The 17,619-nt window shown below is 47.7% G+C and overlaps 1 protein-coding gene across 1 annotated transcript; it reads right to left on the bottom strand.

The window, feature by feature from the left end:
- Window positions 1-12,821: 12,821 nt before the first annotated feature.
- On the bottom strand, window positions 12,822-15,048 carry LOC311229575 (green-sensitive opsin-like; the record flags this gene model as incomplete). Its single annotated transcript, XM_084315651.1, has 5 exons — window positions 12,822-12,932; window positions 13,131-13,370; window positions 13,998-14,163; window positions 14,395-14,563; window positions 14,685-15,048. 5 exons carry the CDS (start codon window positions 15,046-15,048, stop codon window positions 12,822-12,824), a joined length of 1,050 nt encoding a protein of 349 aa, XP_084171777.1.
- Window positions 15,049-17,619: the final 2,571 nt, after the last annotated feature.

Below are 17,619 nucleotides of genomic sequence, written 5' to 3'. Positions count from 1 at the left end.
ACTCATCCTACTATACTAATATGTCTTTACTACTTGTCACGACTGAACTAGTGGAACCCAATGTGCAAACACAGAGACAGCAGACAGGACATGGTATAACCCAAAAGACGGGTGCTTTATTGTATAAATGTCCAAGCAGTGGTTGGTAAAGCCACAGGGATACTCGTACTGTCCAGGGGCTAAGAGATGGAGCAGGGTAGTCAGACAAGCGGGAAGTCATATACAGAATCGGATACTCAAGTAGTTTGGGGTTTGAGCAAGGCGCGGGGTTGTCAGACAGGCGGTGGGTCATACACGGTAGTGAGTTCCTCATACGGTCCGGGATGTAGGCAGGGAGAGTCGTCAGGCAGACAGAGGTCAGGCAAGGGATCCAGGAGTAGGGAGAGCACGGGGAGCCAGATGAGGGACTGGGAAAAGGAGAGACAGAACGGGTAAGACACGAGACAAGGAACACGGAAATACTACTAACTAGAAAAGAGCAAAGAACTGACTGACACAGCGGACATTGCGCTCGTCACCAACGCAAGAGACACCGGTATCGAATCCGGCTGTCAGCGTTGCCTCCGGCTTGGGCCGGCCGTTATACTAACTCGTCATATAACTCAATTGGCAGAGCCAGCGGGAGGTGAGTCGATGGGTGGTAGTCTGATCATTGTAAACAGCGACTCCTACAGGTCGGTCAGGGCGCCTGCACAGCAAAGACAGGAAATGGCGGGGGCAATGTGAGCCTCCCACATGTTACACCTCGCCAATGAGAGTCCGCGCTGGCAGGTGAAAAGATGTGACTGGCTGCCTCCACATGTATCGGAGGGGACATGTGATGGGCTTCTATCCTCCCTACGACCGGCCAGTGGGGGGCACATGCGAGCAACGATCAAGACAGGGGAGGGAGAATTGGCACGAGAGGTAAATTGGGATGGGAGAAAAATCACAGAAAAAGGAGGAGAAAAAGTAGATAAAAAAAAAGAACTATGACTGACTGGGTAATACTAAGCTACGATCTGGCAGCATGATCTTCTTCTTCTTCTTCTTATTGAGGTTTAACGGTGGCCGACCACTTGTTAGGGTATGTGCCGCCATCTACTGGTATCCTTTACCTCCTACAAAACCTAATTCCCCTCACCTTCTTGGAGTGCAACTAATGCTGCTACTTCCCAATTGAGCCCCCCTCTGCGAGACACTCCTTGCCCCCTGCTGCCTGACTCTGTACACCTTGGTCACCCGCTGCCCCCTTATTCAATTCCCTAACCACCTCCTCCAATGTCAGACCTTCCATACCCAGATGTTGAACCGCTATCCTAACAATCATCTTTGTTCTATCTGTTCTACCCTCAATCTTTGCCGCAGTATTAATTACCCCTGCCACGAAGCCCACAATACTCAATTTCTCCTCCCACACCCTCTCTCTATCCTCCTGCCCTACCCTTTCTGCCAACTGCCCTTCTACAAACCCCTGCACCCTAACTCGACTTCCTTGTCCTACCCTCCTAGCCGCCTCTGCATACGATAACTTACCCTCCCTTCTAACACTCTGAACCACTACCTCCCTCTTCATCACCTCACACCCCCTAAACGCTACACTATGCTCCCCTCCACAACTACAACACCATAGCTTCACTCCCTCTCCACACTTCCCATAGTCATGCTCCCCGCCACACCTAGCACACCTCTGTCCCTTCCTACATGAAACTGCTATATGACCAAATTCCTGGCACCTGTAACATCTCAGAGGACTCTGAACAAATTCCCTAACCCTATACACCCCACTCCCTACATACACCTTACTTGGAACAACCTCACCTTCAAACTTAATCACAACCGTCTCCGTCACTACCCTATCTGCCCCCCTCTTCATCCTTTCTGCACCATTAACTTTCCCATTACGCACATCTCTCCCCAACTCTTCCACCAGCTGCTCTACGCTAACCTCCACCGAAACCCCAGCTATCACCCCCTTACACCCCCCCTCCCTCTTCTCCCCTACTCTCACAACCTTAATTATACCCACCCCTCCAATGCTCCTCATCTTCCTAGCCCTCTCCACCTGATCCACACTAACACACCCTACGGCCAGATTCCCATCCTCCAAAACTCTCGCATACTTTACCTCCCCTAATTGCTTACCTATGAGTTTGGGCAATTCGAAAAATCCTAATTTCCGCACTCCCCCCTTCCCCTCAAACCTAACCACTATATGAATCACTTCTGCAACACCAATACCTACACCCTCGCCTTCTGACCCACTCGAGCTATCTCCCCTACCCTTCTTCCTCTTTATCCCCTTCCCACTGTCCCTGCTCCTCTTCTCCACCTTACTCCACCCTTCTCCCCCGCTCTCACCCCCCTCCATACTTTCACCATCTGACTCCCTTCCCCTGTCACTACCATCCCCGTCCCTACTGACACCTCCCTCGCTCTCACTACCCGCCCCAGCTCCCAGCGGCGAAAGCAGTTCATCATGGATCAGCAAGGCGGCCACATCCACCTCCTCGTAACCAATAAAGCCGTCTAACACGACCCGGCACTTTTTACCGTCGATCCAGGAAACAACCCCCGGGTACCTCGCGCCTTCCCCCGAAATGTCAGCTATACAACGGGATCCCACCCTCCACTCCGGTGCCGCCTCCACTTCTCCGCATAACTTTCTGTCATCAACTTCCAAACTCCGCGCCAGTATCCTCTCGTCTATGCTCTCGTCCATCCGCCGACACACTTCCTCCCAATCCTCAGACCGTCCCCCGCCCTGCTTCGACTCCGCTTCCTCTCTCCGAGCGACCGGGTCCAACCCTCCTCCGTGCCTTCCTCCTCTCACCGACGCCATTACCAGCACCACTCGAAAAAACCTCTCTCTCTCTCTCTCTCTCTCTCTCTCTCTCAGGGGGAGCAAGCGTGTGGAAGCATTTGACCGACCTGGCAGCATGATGACATCTGCGCCAGGTTTAAGGAGGTGCAGCAATCAGCACACAGATGTACATCAGCTGCTCCCAGAGCTTCCCCACACCTGATCTGCATCTGTAATTAGAGAGAGTAGACAGGCAGGCATAGGGTGTTACACTACTATGCACTCATCACTGCAGCACCCAAGTGTCAGCACTGTTTGATGAACATTGTTACTCAGTTTTAAGAGTTGTACCCTTCCTGCTGACATGTCGTACAGAACGTGTAAGTTGCTTTGGATAAAAGTTTCAGCTAAATGACAAAATGTCAAATGTAATGTAAATGTAGGTGCTCCAAGATGACAAACTTGAACCTACAACTACAATAAAGGTCAGAATTAGAATAATTGGGTTCCTACCAAGTTCAAAGCCCCATCAGTAATGAGTCATCATCATGCACATGCACAGAGGCCGATGCACTTTCAGACATGCACTCCTTCAAGTAATAAAAATATCACGCATCTTGTAGGACCTTCAAAGGCTTAGACACAAAGTGACTCAAAACAAAAGTCTGGGATAGTCTGGCTTTGTTTACACAGGTGCTATTGCAGGTAAATACATATGTGTCACTTGGATCTGGGCTCATTTCATCCTAACTGTCAAGATGAGCAGATGCAGGTACAACAAGGCCTCAACCTCATCCACCTGCTTAACATGGCAGAAGGTGCCATTGCTGCCATGGTGATGGTCATTGGAGCTGGTTTGCGAGGACCTGCTCCAAGTGCGGAAAAGCCATATGCAAAGGAGCACATTGTGCTAGGATGACCCTAAAATAATAAATAAAAAAAATATTCAGTTCAATTATTCCCAAACAATTGCAGGTATTATCACAAAAACTTGAAGGGGTTCAAATTCTGAAAAGGAATTAATATTTGATATGTTTGGTGAGGACTGAAGTTAATAGTATTCATACAAATAATTAGAATGGAATGATACATGAATGGGTAATATTTCTATGGCAGTCTTAATTTCATGTAAACTTTTGTACATAAGGGATACAGATTGAGTCCTTTTTTGAGGGTTAATTTCAGAACGAATAACATGTATCTTTAATCTTTCATTGGCATGTATAAGATAATGATAAACTGTGTCAAATGCTTTTGACATCTAGAAAAAGGGCAGCACAGTGTTTTCTTTTTTCAAGGTCAGATACTTAAGCCGAGACACTGATTCATACTTTTATCTCAAGCCGGCTTGACTATTGTAATGCACTGTTCACTGGTCTTCTGAAAGCAACCATTGGGAAGCTTCAGCTTATCCAAAACTCTGCAGCTCGATTACTAACTCGTACAAAGAGAAGAGAACATATCACTCCAGTCCTAGCCACTCTGCACTGGCTGCCAATAACTCATATAATTGATTTTAAGGTCCTTTTCCTGACATATAAAGCTCTTAATGAGCAAGGCCCAAAATACATAGCAAATTCCCTAGTTAGTTATCTGCCCTCAAGAACGCTACGGTCATCCACTACAGGTTTATTAGACACACCCAGAAACCAAAAGAGGATCGGAAGTATGGCATTTGCCAACTATGCCCCAAAACTATGGAACACACTACCAACACCAATCAGGAACGCCAGCTCCATACACATTTTTAAAGGAAAATTAAAAACGTACCTATACAGTCTAGCTTACAAATAGTGTACCATGCCTTAGGGAAAGCGAGTATCTTATTGAAATGTTTTTATTATTATGTTTTTATTAAATTTTTTATTTTATGTATTGATCTTTTACTGAAATGTTATTTTACTGTGCTTTGCCTATTGCCGTACTTTTATTACTCTTGTCTTATTAATGTGATGCTTTATATATGCGTATGTTTGTGTACAGCACTTTGAGCTGCATGACATGTATGAAAGGTGCTTTATAAATAAATACTTACTTACTTACTTACTTACTTACTTACTTACTTACTTACTTACTTACTTAAGCATTACATCACGAGACTGAGTGGGTTATAGAAATTAGATCACGCCTATGGGTGGTTGTTAGGCCCGAGGCGCAGCCGCGGGTCGTTAGACCCCCATAGGCGTGATATAATTTCTATAACACACTCTGTCGTGTGATGTAATGTTTTTATACAATGGCCAAATTCAGCCAACCTTATTGTGATACAATAAACACTCATTAATTGAAGATTTATTGACAAAACCATCCGCAGAAAAAGTTGTTCCAAAAAGAAAAAAGAGAAGTTGCCTCCGTGTGGAAGCAGCTCAGAGGTGTGCTGTTTCAAGGCAAGAATGCAGTGAGCGTGGGTTATTGGTTTGATTGATTGATTGATTGATTGCAAATTTTATTAATGTCCGCCTTGTTTCAAACTGGTTAGGCTTAGGCCCTCTTTCGAAGTCGGTTATGCTTAGAGTTTATCTTTAGAGCAGGGCGATAGACCACCAGCCCTGATTCCAAACTCTAAGCATAACTGACTTCGAAAGAGGGCGACTTCGAAAGAGGGCCTAAGCATAACCAGTTCGAAACAAGGCGGACATTAATCCAATTTTCAATCAATCAATCAATCATTCCAATAACACACGCTCTAATTGGGGTCCTCGGGGCTAAAAATGCAAGACGCTTTGCCAGTAATCATATAACGAAAGGTTATCCTATAACCTAGTTATATGAATACTGGCTGAGCGTCTCGCTCTAGCCATAATGAGATATCTCTTATCTCCAGCACCTACTGTGCTCATGAACAAACAATTGCACTCTCATGCACGTGACCAGGCCACGCCCCTGCGTCCTACTATATGACGCCGGACATGGTCACACTCCCCCTTCCTCAGAAAAAGTTTCCAACACTGAAAACCCAACCAAGGGACCTCAGGGCGCTAAGAGCGAGACGCTCAGCCAGTATTCATATAACTAGGTTATAGGATAACCTTTCGTTATATTATCATACTGGCCAATCGCGTCTCGCTCTAGCCATAATGAGATATGGGGCAGAGCAGACGCGTGGCCCGACAAGTGTACCCCCTGAGGGCCCGCAAACCCTACTACCAGGGGGGAGGGGAGTCCCGTCCACCTGCCCATCCTAACGAAGGGGGGGAGGCAGTCAACTCCACCAAAGTGCCAAAAAGAGGGAACCAGAGACCCCAAAAAATGCACAGTACAGGCGGGACCACGTGTGACACATCACCCCGTGGCACACACCCACACACCCCTGCTAACCCACCGACAGGCGGGATGCAGGGGAGGTCCCAGACCTCAGAACCGCCTGGGAGACAGAACCCCCAGTCATGCCCATGAGGTAAAACTTAACGAAGGGACCCAGGAGGCCGCATCACAGATGTCCTCCACCGAGGCCCCCCCTAACAAGGTGGCAGAGGCCGCCACTCCACGAGGCCTGTCCAGCCAACATGTAGCAAAAGGCAATGCCCTCGCACAACCAATGTGACAGTGCCTTACCAGCGCGAGGGCCACCGTAACAAACAAAAAGTTGATCGGCAGCCCTGAGATCCCAAGTCCGACTGAGGTAAACCCCCAAAGCACGGACAGTGCACGACAGATGAAGGCTCGCCTCTAACCCACTAGCGTGAGGAGGCGGATGAAACGCCTGAATCACAATATCCCCGGAGCGAAAAGAGCTCCGGATATTCTTTGGCACGAAGACTGGATTAGGCCTCATAGTCGCACCGCTATTGGCACGAATAGACAGGCACTCAGGCCGCACCGAGAGAGCACACAGCTAACCCACACGCTTAGCGGAGTTGACGGCCAGCAGGAACGCAGTCTTAAAAGACAGCTGCTCCAATGGCGCCTGCTCAAGAGGCTCAACGGGGCCTCAGACAACCGGGCGAGGACCAGTTGGAGGTCCCAACTTGGAGACAGAGAACGTTCCACCGGCTTGAGACGCAGAGCGCCAAGCAGGAACGTCCCACGAGAGGGTGGCTGAACAACGTTCCGCCCCCACACTCGACCATACGCCACTCCCCAGCGTAAGCCGTGGTAGAGGACGGAGCGCGCGCGTACCGGATAGCGTTAACCACAGAATAGTCAAGACGCATCCCCACCAGATTCACACTGTCAGCAGCCAAGCCTAGAGGCTTCCCCAGAACAGGAAGGCAGAACAGAGTTCCGCGTGCCTGAGAGAGGGCCCGCGGTGACCACGGAACAGGGCACGGCGGGGCCACACAGAGCTGAATCAGGGCCGGGGACCACACAGCTGAGCCCCGGCCCGGCACGACCAGGACCAAGTCCCGCGCTCACGACGTACCCGCCCCAACAGCTGAGCTATCAGGTGTAAGGGGGGGAAAGCATACAGAATCCCGGACGGCCACGGAATCGGTCCCAGACCTGCCCGACTATGTCTGGACATAATCCCCACTCGTCAGGGTGAGGACCGCCCCGCGACATCACACCTGCACCCACATTCACCCTGCCGGGGATGTGGAGAGCCCTCAGGCAGAGCCCATAGCCAGAGCCCGACCGCCACCCGGTGCAGACGGGGGGAGCGCACTCCACCCTGTCTGACAATATACGACGCTGATGTCGTGTTGTCCGTCCTGACCAAAACATGCTTGCCCACCACAAGGTGGTCGAGCCGTTTGAGGACCAGAAGGACTGCCTTCAATCCCAACACATTGAATGTAGCGCAGACCGGGCAGCATGGAAGCTGCCCCCTACTGCGTTGGTCCGACACGTCCCCCCCCATCCCATGAGGGAGGTGTCGGTGAAGACTGTGACGTGTGACAGCCTGCTGCCCAAGGGAACCCCACAGGTGAGGGCAGCAGACCCTCCCCAGAAGAGGAGGTCCCCCAGTACTGACATGGGAACCTTCAGCCGCTTCCATATGTCTCACATCGGGTCCATTTCCATACCGGAAAAAACCACCTCTGCATCCTCCCCTGAAGAGGAGGCCAAGAGGGACCCCAGCAGCAGGCGCATCATGGACAGCGCCGTAACCGTCCTAGGAACCTCCCGAGCGCGCCGATAACCCAATCACTCGCCGCCGCTCCGAGAGGGATGCCCATATAGACCTTGAGCTTAGAAAAAGTCCAAGGAAGGCGGTCAGGTGGCGTAGCGGAGATTGCGTTCGTCACCAACACCATAGCCAAACGGCAGCCTCTGGTACTCGTACGCTAAGCCCTGCAAAGGAAGCGTAGGTAAGCCCTAGGATGGAAGATCGGGATGCGAACACGCATCCTACAGGTCTATGGAGGAGAACCAGGCCCCCACCTGACAGCACCTAACAGGTGGGAGACGGTCAAAATTCTGAACCTTCCATGGGACAGGTTCAGTATGGGTCTGACACCCCCCCCTCTGATTTCTCGAGCACCAGAGAATACCGGGAGGAAACGCCACACATTGCGTCCTCCTTTGGGACCACGACGATGGCTTGCTTCGCCCACAGAGATTGGATCTCGTCGGCCAGAGCTGTCACTGCTGTTGACCCCGACAATAAGGTCTGTACCAAACCTGAAAATATTGGGGTTGTGTAAACACAAGTCCCCGCCTCAGCGTTCTCTCCATCCACCTCGACATATGGCACTGCTGTAGCCATATGTGATGACAATCCCAAGCGCACCCGCCGCCACTTGGCGCTGGTCCGCCAGGAACCGTAGATAGGCGGCCCGGTCCCACCCGCTGTGCGTTGCCAACCCTGGACCCGCCAACCACGCGAACAGGGTGTCTCGCGGAGTCGGGATATCGGACCCTGACCCTGACAACCAACGAGGCAATCGCACCCAAGGGGGGACCCCGACAGAAAGGGCCGATTTGATACGGGGGAAGCTGACATCACACGGGTGACAAAAAGCTCCCCCACTGAACACCTCCCCGGCATGGATTGCTGAGGAACTGTTCTACAGCTGGATATGCAAGGCGTGAGGTCCCCACACTGCGCAATAGGGTGGGTTCCTACACACCGTAGCCCTGCAGTGATATTACTACCACCCAAATCACGCGCGCCTGCCAGACCACCGCCGGTCTTCCGGCCGTGGGAGGCACTAACGTGATACCCGGCCTGGCGAGGGCGGGGCAGGGGGAACTCGCGCTGCGACCCCAAGAGCCTCGAGCTCCCCCGCTGACAACCTTTATTGTTGACAGACACAACACCAGGCTCACCAAACACAGACGCAGAACGTGTGGCGTGGGAGCCGCTTGACAGCACAACATTCTCACGGACAGACCCAGGCCTAGCCAGCAACAGGGTGTCAGCCCCTGTCCCCATGAGAAGCGAAACATGGGGCTGCTTGCGCTTCATCGAAGGCCCTTATCCCGCTGGTGTTGGGGGGGGGGAGTGACCGGAGAGCGAGCTAGATGTTTTTTTTAGGGCGTGCTCATCTAATGTAGCCGATCCCTCGGCCGCCAAGGCTGCCGGCCTTGCGATCACCTGTTGTCTTTGTGTCCAGGGTACCTCAGGCGGTGGAAACATGGCCGCTGGTTGAGGGCCTCGCCGCAGCCGCTGGCGAGGAGGCGCCCTCACTTCTGGCTGCGCAGTGTGAGGCGGTGTTGGGCCTAGGTCAAATACCAACCAAGATGTCTGTAAACAAGCATTGACAGCATCCTAGCCCTCCCTGCGGTTATAGCTTGCGGCTAGGTCAAAGCTAATAACCTCAAAACCTTGCGCGATGTTTCGACGTCGGCTGGCCCTAAGGCCCCGCCACCCGACACCAGAAAAAACAGCAATTCGAACAATGTTACTAGTCGCTGCTAATTCTATACCGTGGCGGTATAGGCTTAACAGCCCACCAACCACCTGCCGGGCCGACTCTCCTCATGGCAGGACACCGTTCCACCATGTCAGAGGCAAAGGACTGATGCCACCTGCTTCACAAGCATGGAGCACCAGTGGTGGCTGCAACAAAAAAATACTACTAGTGAAGCACTGCCTCACTAGTAGGAATGCAGCAACCTCCACTGTGGTGTGCACCCATGAAGGGGTAAATGAATAAATGAACGAAAACACCACTAACACTGCAGAATGGGCTAGCCCATACACACAAATGTTAAGGGGATGCAGACCAGAGAAACACCAGTCCCGCACACAATTCATAGATTCACAAAAAGCACACCAGCCCTAGGCCTCAGCCCATCCACCCATGAAACGGTAAACAAGCCCCCGTCAAAACTCCCAACAGTAGACACCGATTGACCGTCAGCATGAATGGTTAAGAGGAGGGAAGACCTTTTAGAAAAGACAGCCCTCGGCGGGGAACAAGAACGGAGACCCAGCATTGTAGCATTAGCCGCGCGCACTAGGATAGCTGGGAAAACACCCAAAACAGAGTCATGACGACCATGTTTTCCCAAATATTCTGCCCCTCTCGCCAATACACAACTCGGCTGTCTCACGGGACAACGAGCAGTATCACAAATATTAGCATTAATGCCTGGCAGCGCAGGCCCTACCTGTGCGCGACCTAGCCCGACAGCTACCCGCCGCGCGACGTCCCTCGGTCCGCTGTCACGAGACGAGGAAACCCAGGACAGGCCCGATGCGCTGTTAGGATGTGCCGAGAAGATTCCAGGGGCTGGTGAATCTCCGGCAAAAACCCAACATTGTGTAATTTCTCTCTGCATTTCATAACAACTAGTTCATGGAGTGCACTGCAGCGTCCATGTTGGAAACAAAAAAAGAGGAAGGGGGAGTGTGACCATGTCCGGCGTCATATAGTAGGGCGTGACCTGGTCATGTGCATGAGAGTGCAATTGTTTGTTCATGAGCACAGTAGGTGCTGGAGATAAGAGATATCTCATTATGGCTAGAGCGAGACGCGATTGGCCAGTATGATAATATAACTAGGGTTATATGATATAGCCTTCATTATTTCATACTGGCTGCACGTATTGCTTTGCCTATTGGACTAATGGACGGAAAGCAAACGTGTACCCCCTGAGGTCCTTTACAGACCATCGGAAGTGGGGAGGGTCCTAGCCCCACACTCGTCCTAACTAGGAGCATAAGGATAGATAAATGGCTGCATTTATATAGCGCTTTTATCCAAAGCGCTTTACAATTTGTAAAGCTCCACCCTAAAACAGTAAAACAGGGGATGAAGATGAGGTCCCGGCACTAAAATGGTTAATGGTAAATGGCTGCATTTATATAGCACCTTTATCCAAAGGGCTTTACAATTTGTTCCTGACATTTTACCCATTCACTCACACATTCACACACCGACGGCGGAGGCAACCATGCAAGGTGCCAACCTGCTCATCGGGAGCAATTAGGGGTTAACCTGTTCCACCGGTGGTGAAAATCCGCCTAAAATATATACCTAGGTAAATGGAATATTGCTCCACTTCTACAAGGTCCATTTGCATATTCTTGGTATCTAGGTACATCTATGGACCTCAGGGAATGCATTCACAGTGTCAGAAATATTGTGTCTATTACTAGGCTTGCTTAAATTGTGATGAAACAAAGGAGAATATGAATTATGATTTTTCTTTGCATCTTTGACAATGAATAACACCATGCTAATAATGACCACACATAAAAAACTGCCACTGATCTTGTTCAGTACCTTCTTGAGATCATGTGTACAAAAAATCGAAGGAAATTAATAAAGGGAAGGTGATTAAACAGAAGTTGCGGTGGTCTGGGGCTCGCAGGGCGGTGGCCTGGGGCCGCGGGACGGTGGTCTGGGGCTCGCGGGATGGTCCACACACCGCTATTAGTGTTCTTCTTCCACGCCAATGAAGTATTCAGCCAAAGACCCAATACCGTGGCAACAACTACCGCACTACCGGTAGAATAAGTGCCGAGAACCGTGGGAAGTGATGCAAACTGTCTTGTCGTGTTTTGAACATTTATGTTGTGTTGATGGAATCACAAATATAGAGAGATGAAAACAATACGTTATTAGCGTAACGCGCTGTTTGGGCGTCAAGTCAGTGGCCAATCAGATTGCAGAAGGCAAACGCGGAACTGGAAATGTATTAGGGAAAGAATAGACGCCACCTGAGTACCTGGCATCATGGAAACCTGGTCCCCAAGCGGGAATCGAACCCTGGACCTTCTTGCTGTGAGACGACAGTGTTAACCACTACACCACTGTGCCGCTCATTATTGAGTATTGAGCTGTACTGTACCCATTCTACAATCTGTTAATTAAAGTTTTCAATCAATCAATCAGACAGTCTAGAGAGACTGATTTATGACGTGATGTCATTTTGGGACCGGTATCGGTCCCGTCGGGTGGAAGAGGTTAATGCCATGTATGAACTTTGAGCTGCCTCCTGTGTATGAAAGGTGTTATAGGAATACAGAGTATTATTATATATAATGGACCAATGTATACAATAACAAATGAGTCTTTTCATGCATGCATTTATTCACCTATACCTAGAGGTTTTTGTTATTTATAAAATATATACAGAAAATTATGACATGGACCAGCAAATATGCTAGTCCCTCAATGACATAAAAATACAGTTTCATTTTGCATCAGATCTGATACTTACAAATGAATCACATCCAAACATTTGTTACCACCTCTGAAAAACAAAACAAAGCAATACACTTTTGTGTAGAAATGTTTAGATGATCCAGCTTGCTAGATCTTGCTCCTGATAATTGTGTACTATGTCACTGGTTGTCAAAAGGTTTTCAACGTGTCGTGTCTCAGTGGTGACTCAGATGATCGTGGTTTGGAGGATTAGCAAACACACTCACACACTTCACATACGATTCACTGCCATTCTGATCCCAAAGCAAATGCAATGTCACACCAGTGGTAAATTTAGAAATGTACACAGCAAAATTCAGTTTGGATGTGTATACTGGAATGACTATGTCCATTCATTGCAGATCAAATATTGTGCTTATGTCCATTTGGTGAAATAACTTTCTTCAGTCCAGAATCAGGTAGATGTCAGGAGGGAAAATGTCCAGAGGTGTGAGGACATATTTATTCTTAAGACACAGAGGACACTTGAGATTCTTCTATCCTTGAGAAACTGAGGAGACTTCTGTCTTGCTGCTGGTACTGGATGTTGAGCTCTCATCATCAACCATGCCACCCATTCCAACAGTGCTCATCATGCAGTTACGGAACTGAAAAGAAAGAAACAGCAGTCAGATACAGAGCAATGTGTTTTGTTATATGTTCTATTATCTGTTTCAAGATGCCAAGGCTGGAGATGCTCTGCTTTTAGCAAGAATGGCCAATTATAGTATAGTTGAATAGTATAGCATAGTAATATGTGAATGTTGCAATTCAGTTGGATTTCCACTACAGTCTGACTGACTGACCTGTTTGTTAAACAGCACATAGATGACTGGGTTGAACACAGCTGAGGCCTTGGAGAAGAAAGCAGGGATGGCCATTGATATAGCTGTGAAGGCAACTCCCTTGTTGAAGAAGATATAAGCAGCATAGCTGGCATATGGAAGAAAAGCAGTCAGGAAGCCTAAGACCATCAAGATGCACATACGTGTGACTTCCCTCTCAGCTTTCTGGGTGGATTCTGACTCCTGCTGCTGAGCTGCAGCCTAAAATGGGTTGAACAGAGCAGACAGTCAGACTATATTTCACACTACAGTGTATAATATACAGTGTCACCTAGAGCAGAGTATTTCACAGGCTGTTTTGGGACCCAAAGTCGGGTCATGGCAACTTCAAAAAGAAAAACAACATATATTATTATTAGATTAGTCACACCATTGTCTGTAGATTGTGATAATTAATAATAATTTTGTTTTGAAAGTGTTGATGCACAGCAAAAGACAAGGTGGTAAACCAGTGAATCAGAGGGTTGTGAGAAGTACTAGTTCAGTATCATAACAGTAGTTTGACCAAGCCCACCATTTGCTGAAGAGGGTCAATTGTGTTTGTCCACTACGCTATACTGTATACTTAATGAACAGAAGACTCTCAGGAAAGCCAGTGTGATCCTACATGACCCCAACATCCTTTTTCATGTCTTTCTACTATTACCCTGCCAATACCTGTACCTCCTCTCCCCCTTCCCCCATGCTGGTGTGACACCCAAATTTCGCCCAAGGGGATCAATAAAGGAATATCTTATCTTATGTTATTTGAGTGGATGCTCTAAGGCCGGCACTGAGACTGCCCAGTGGGGAAGACTAATAGATGGAAAGTATAAATAAGGAACCTACCGCTTTGACTGTCAGGACAAGGCTTCCATAAGTGAATAAGATGGTGAAGACGGGGAAACAGAAGTGGCAGGAGAACATGTACAGTACATATGATTCATTGTTGAATCCTGGGGCCATGGTGTAGTAGTCTGGTCCACATGAGGTCTGGATTCCCTCTGGAATGTACCTGTTGGAGAATAAAACATGGAGACAATAGAGCGCAATTATTAGCAAATCACATAATGTACTGCATGGTGAACACTGGTTGAGCTCTGGGGAAGCAAGGGTTCATTTGATTATGTCCTGTTACAGTCAGCTGTAGCTAATATTTAACATGTCAATGATACTGTGGGGTGACAGGTAAATCAAAAATACATTTTCACAGAAAAGTACTTTGTGTTCGCTACTTTCAAAGTACCTGGACCAGCCGAAGAATGGAGGGAAAGCACAAGCTACAGCCATGACCCAGGTGAGAGCGACTCCAGCTCCAGCATGAGTGTTACTGAACTTGAAGCTGCCCATGGGTTTGCAGACAACAATATATCTCTCAACAGCCAGCACTACCAATGACCACAGAGAAATTTGACCTGTAATTGAAATGAAGTGTTTAGTGAGACATTTTGAGCTTGAGCATTAAAGTACTAACATTTTACCATTATAATACAACAATATGCATTTACAACAGTGATACATGTTCTCATGTCATACCTCCTAATGTAGCCAGTCCTCCCTCAATGGCACAGCCCACTGGTCCAAAAATGAAGTAGCCATTCAGAGCAGTTATGAAGGTAACACCGAATGCACCAACGACCATGATCAATCCAGCGACGGCCAAGTTGACAAGAATGAAGTTAAGAGGTTGCCGGAGTTTCTTGTTTTGAGCTGTGACCACCAATGTCAGACCATTGAGAGGGGTGCCGAAAATGATGAGGAGAAACATGTAGAAAGCCTGTAAATAGAACACCATGGGACTTGCCAAGTAATACTGTGGGTATTCAAAAGGACTCCTCACAAGCCCAGTCCTGTTGCTCATGGGAACGTAGAAGTTATTCCCCTCTGTGCCGTTCTGCATCTTGCTTCAATGGATTCTCAGACCGTGTACTGCTAGTCTGGAGGTGTGAGTACAGCGTATATCAACTGTATGGTAAACCTGTCTCAGGGGTCAGGTTTTATACCTTCAGGCAGAATTTACAACTTATCTAAAGGAGATTATGCTGGGTTTAAGTTTAAGCCTATTAACCTGTTCCACCCGTGGTGAAAATCCGCCTAAAATATATACCTAGGTAATTGGAATATTGCTCCACTTCTACAAGGTCAATTAGCATATTATTGGTATCTAGGGACATCTATGGACCTCAGGGAATGTGTCAGAAATATTGTGTCTATTACTAGGCTTGATCGAGCCTTCGAGGTGACAGCACCAAGGCTCTGGAACGCTCTCCCCCTGGACCTGCAAACTGCCCCCTCTGAAAGCTCTTTTAAAAAACAACTAAAAACACATTTGTTCAGACAGGCCTTTGGTCATACATAGGCACTTTTTCTTGTCCTCACTGTCCTATAGTTTTGTTTTAATTAGTGACTCATGATTTTATCCAAATTCTTTTATTCTACTTTTTCTATCTGGTTTCACTGTTTTAACTGCTGTTTGTTGTTGTTGTCATTTATTTCTGATTTTGTTTTATTGTGTTTTTATATTAAGCTGTAGTGTAAAGCACCCTGTGTATTCGTGCTGTGAAGGGTGCTATATAAATAAAGGTCATTCATTCATAGGCTTGCTTAAGTTGTGATGAAACAAAGGAGAATATGAATTATGATTTCTCTTTGCATCTTTGACAGTGAATAACACCATGCTAATAATGACCAAACATTAAAAACTGCCACTGATCTCGTTCAGTGATTGTGGATTATAGGAGAGGACAGCAGGAGACACACACACCACTGATGATTAACGGGGCTACCGTGGACAGGGTGAGCAGCTTCAAGTACCTGGGGGTCCACATCTCAGAGGATCTGACATGGTCAACACACATAGACACAGTAGTAAAGAAAGCGAAGCAGCGCCTCTACCACCTGAGACAGTTAAGGAAGTTCAGAGTATCGGGGAAGATACTCCAGTCCTTCTACTCAGGAGCTGTAGAGAGCATCTTGACCGGAAACATCACTGCCTGGTATGGGAACAGCACGGCACAGGACAAGAAGGCCCTACAGAGAGTGGTGCGCTCAGCCGAGCGTACCACGGGTATTGCGCTACCTCCCCTGCAGGCTCTATACAACAAGAGGTGCAAATCCAGAGCCTGCAGGATAATGAAAGACCCCCACCACCCCAATAACAGCCTGTTCCAGCTGCTGAGGTCAGGCAGACGCCTGCGAACCCCAGCTACTAGGACGGAGAGGCTTAGGCTAAGCTTCTTCCCCCAGGCCATCAGAGCCTTGAACAATGAACATTGAGAGACACAGAAACTGAACTATCCACACACAAGCACACACTAGCACATACACGACACGCACGCTGAGCACGCTCACACACTAGCAGCCACTTTAACACTCATGCCGCACACACGCACACTTATGGCCAGAGGAAAGGCCACTTAAATTAGTATAACATCAGGAACAGTGTATTGCACTACTAAAGCTACCTAGCATGTCCTATATGCTCTGTAAATACTATGTACAGATACCGAGATGGCACACCATGCACCTGTTTATTGCACTGTTGTTTTTTATTGGATTCTACTATATGTTGTACCACTGTATTTTTATTGGATTCTATTATATGTTGTACCACTGTATTGCACATCGTCGCGGGCAAGACCAGCCGCATTTCATTGTATACTTGTATGCCGTGACAATTAAAACTCTTGACTTGACTTGACTTGACAGTACCTTCTTGAGATCATAAAATCTAAGGAAATTAATAAAGGGAAGATGATTAAACAGAAGGTTCTGTAGATACAGTACTGAATTCTCCCATCCGGACCAATGCAAATATTATTATAGAATAGAATAGGAGGCTTATAAATTACCTTATTATAGCCAATTCGCACATTTATATATATATACATATATTATCTTTCAAATGCCCGAGTTCAATATGGATTTAGTATCACCAGGCGTGCATAAGAACAGATAATGAAATCTACTGTATGCACGTACAGTAGGTTTATTATTCTGGCCAGAGTGACGCCATTTTGAAACTGATTTCAAATCTGATTGTTGCTAAATGCTAACAATAGGGAAGAGAAACTATACCCCTATAGAATCTTCCAGGAAGTGTAGTTCTGAAAAATCCCAACGCTGATCGACAGCTATGCATGTCCTCTACAAAATGGCCGCAAAAAGACTACAATTCCCATGGTTAAAAAATATCCAAAATAGTCGCCCTCGCGACTAGACTTGTCCAAATCGAAAAGTTAAATCTATCTAATGACACTTTTAACCTATTGCTAAACTAACGTATTGATGATAATATACATTCTACATGCTATTGTGACATGTTAGTGATATTAATACTTGAATATGTTTGAAATTAAAATCGCTAATTTTATACAACAGTCAAAAAAATATTGATTTATGACCAGATGTCATTTCGGGACCGGTATGGGTGGAACAGGTTAACACAGCCGGATGGGGGGTGTATTATGAA

The sequence above is a fragment of the Notolepis coatsorum genome, assembly GCF_963971535.1.
Source record: "Notolepis coatsorum genome assembly, chromosome: 6".
NCBI lineage: Eukaryota > Metazoa > Chordata > Actinopteri > Aulopiformes > Paralepididae > Notolepis > Notolepis coatsorum.
The sequence above is the reverse complement of the archived record's forward strand: the minus strand, read 5'-3'. Positions and strand labels throughout refer to the sequence as shown.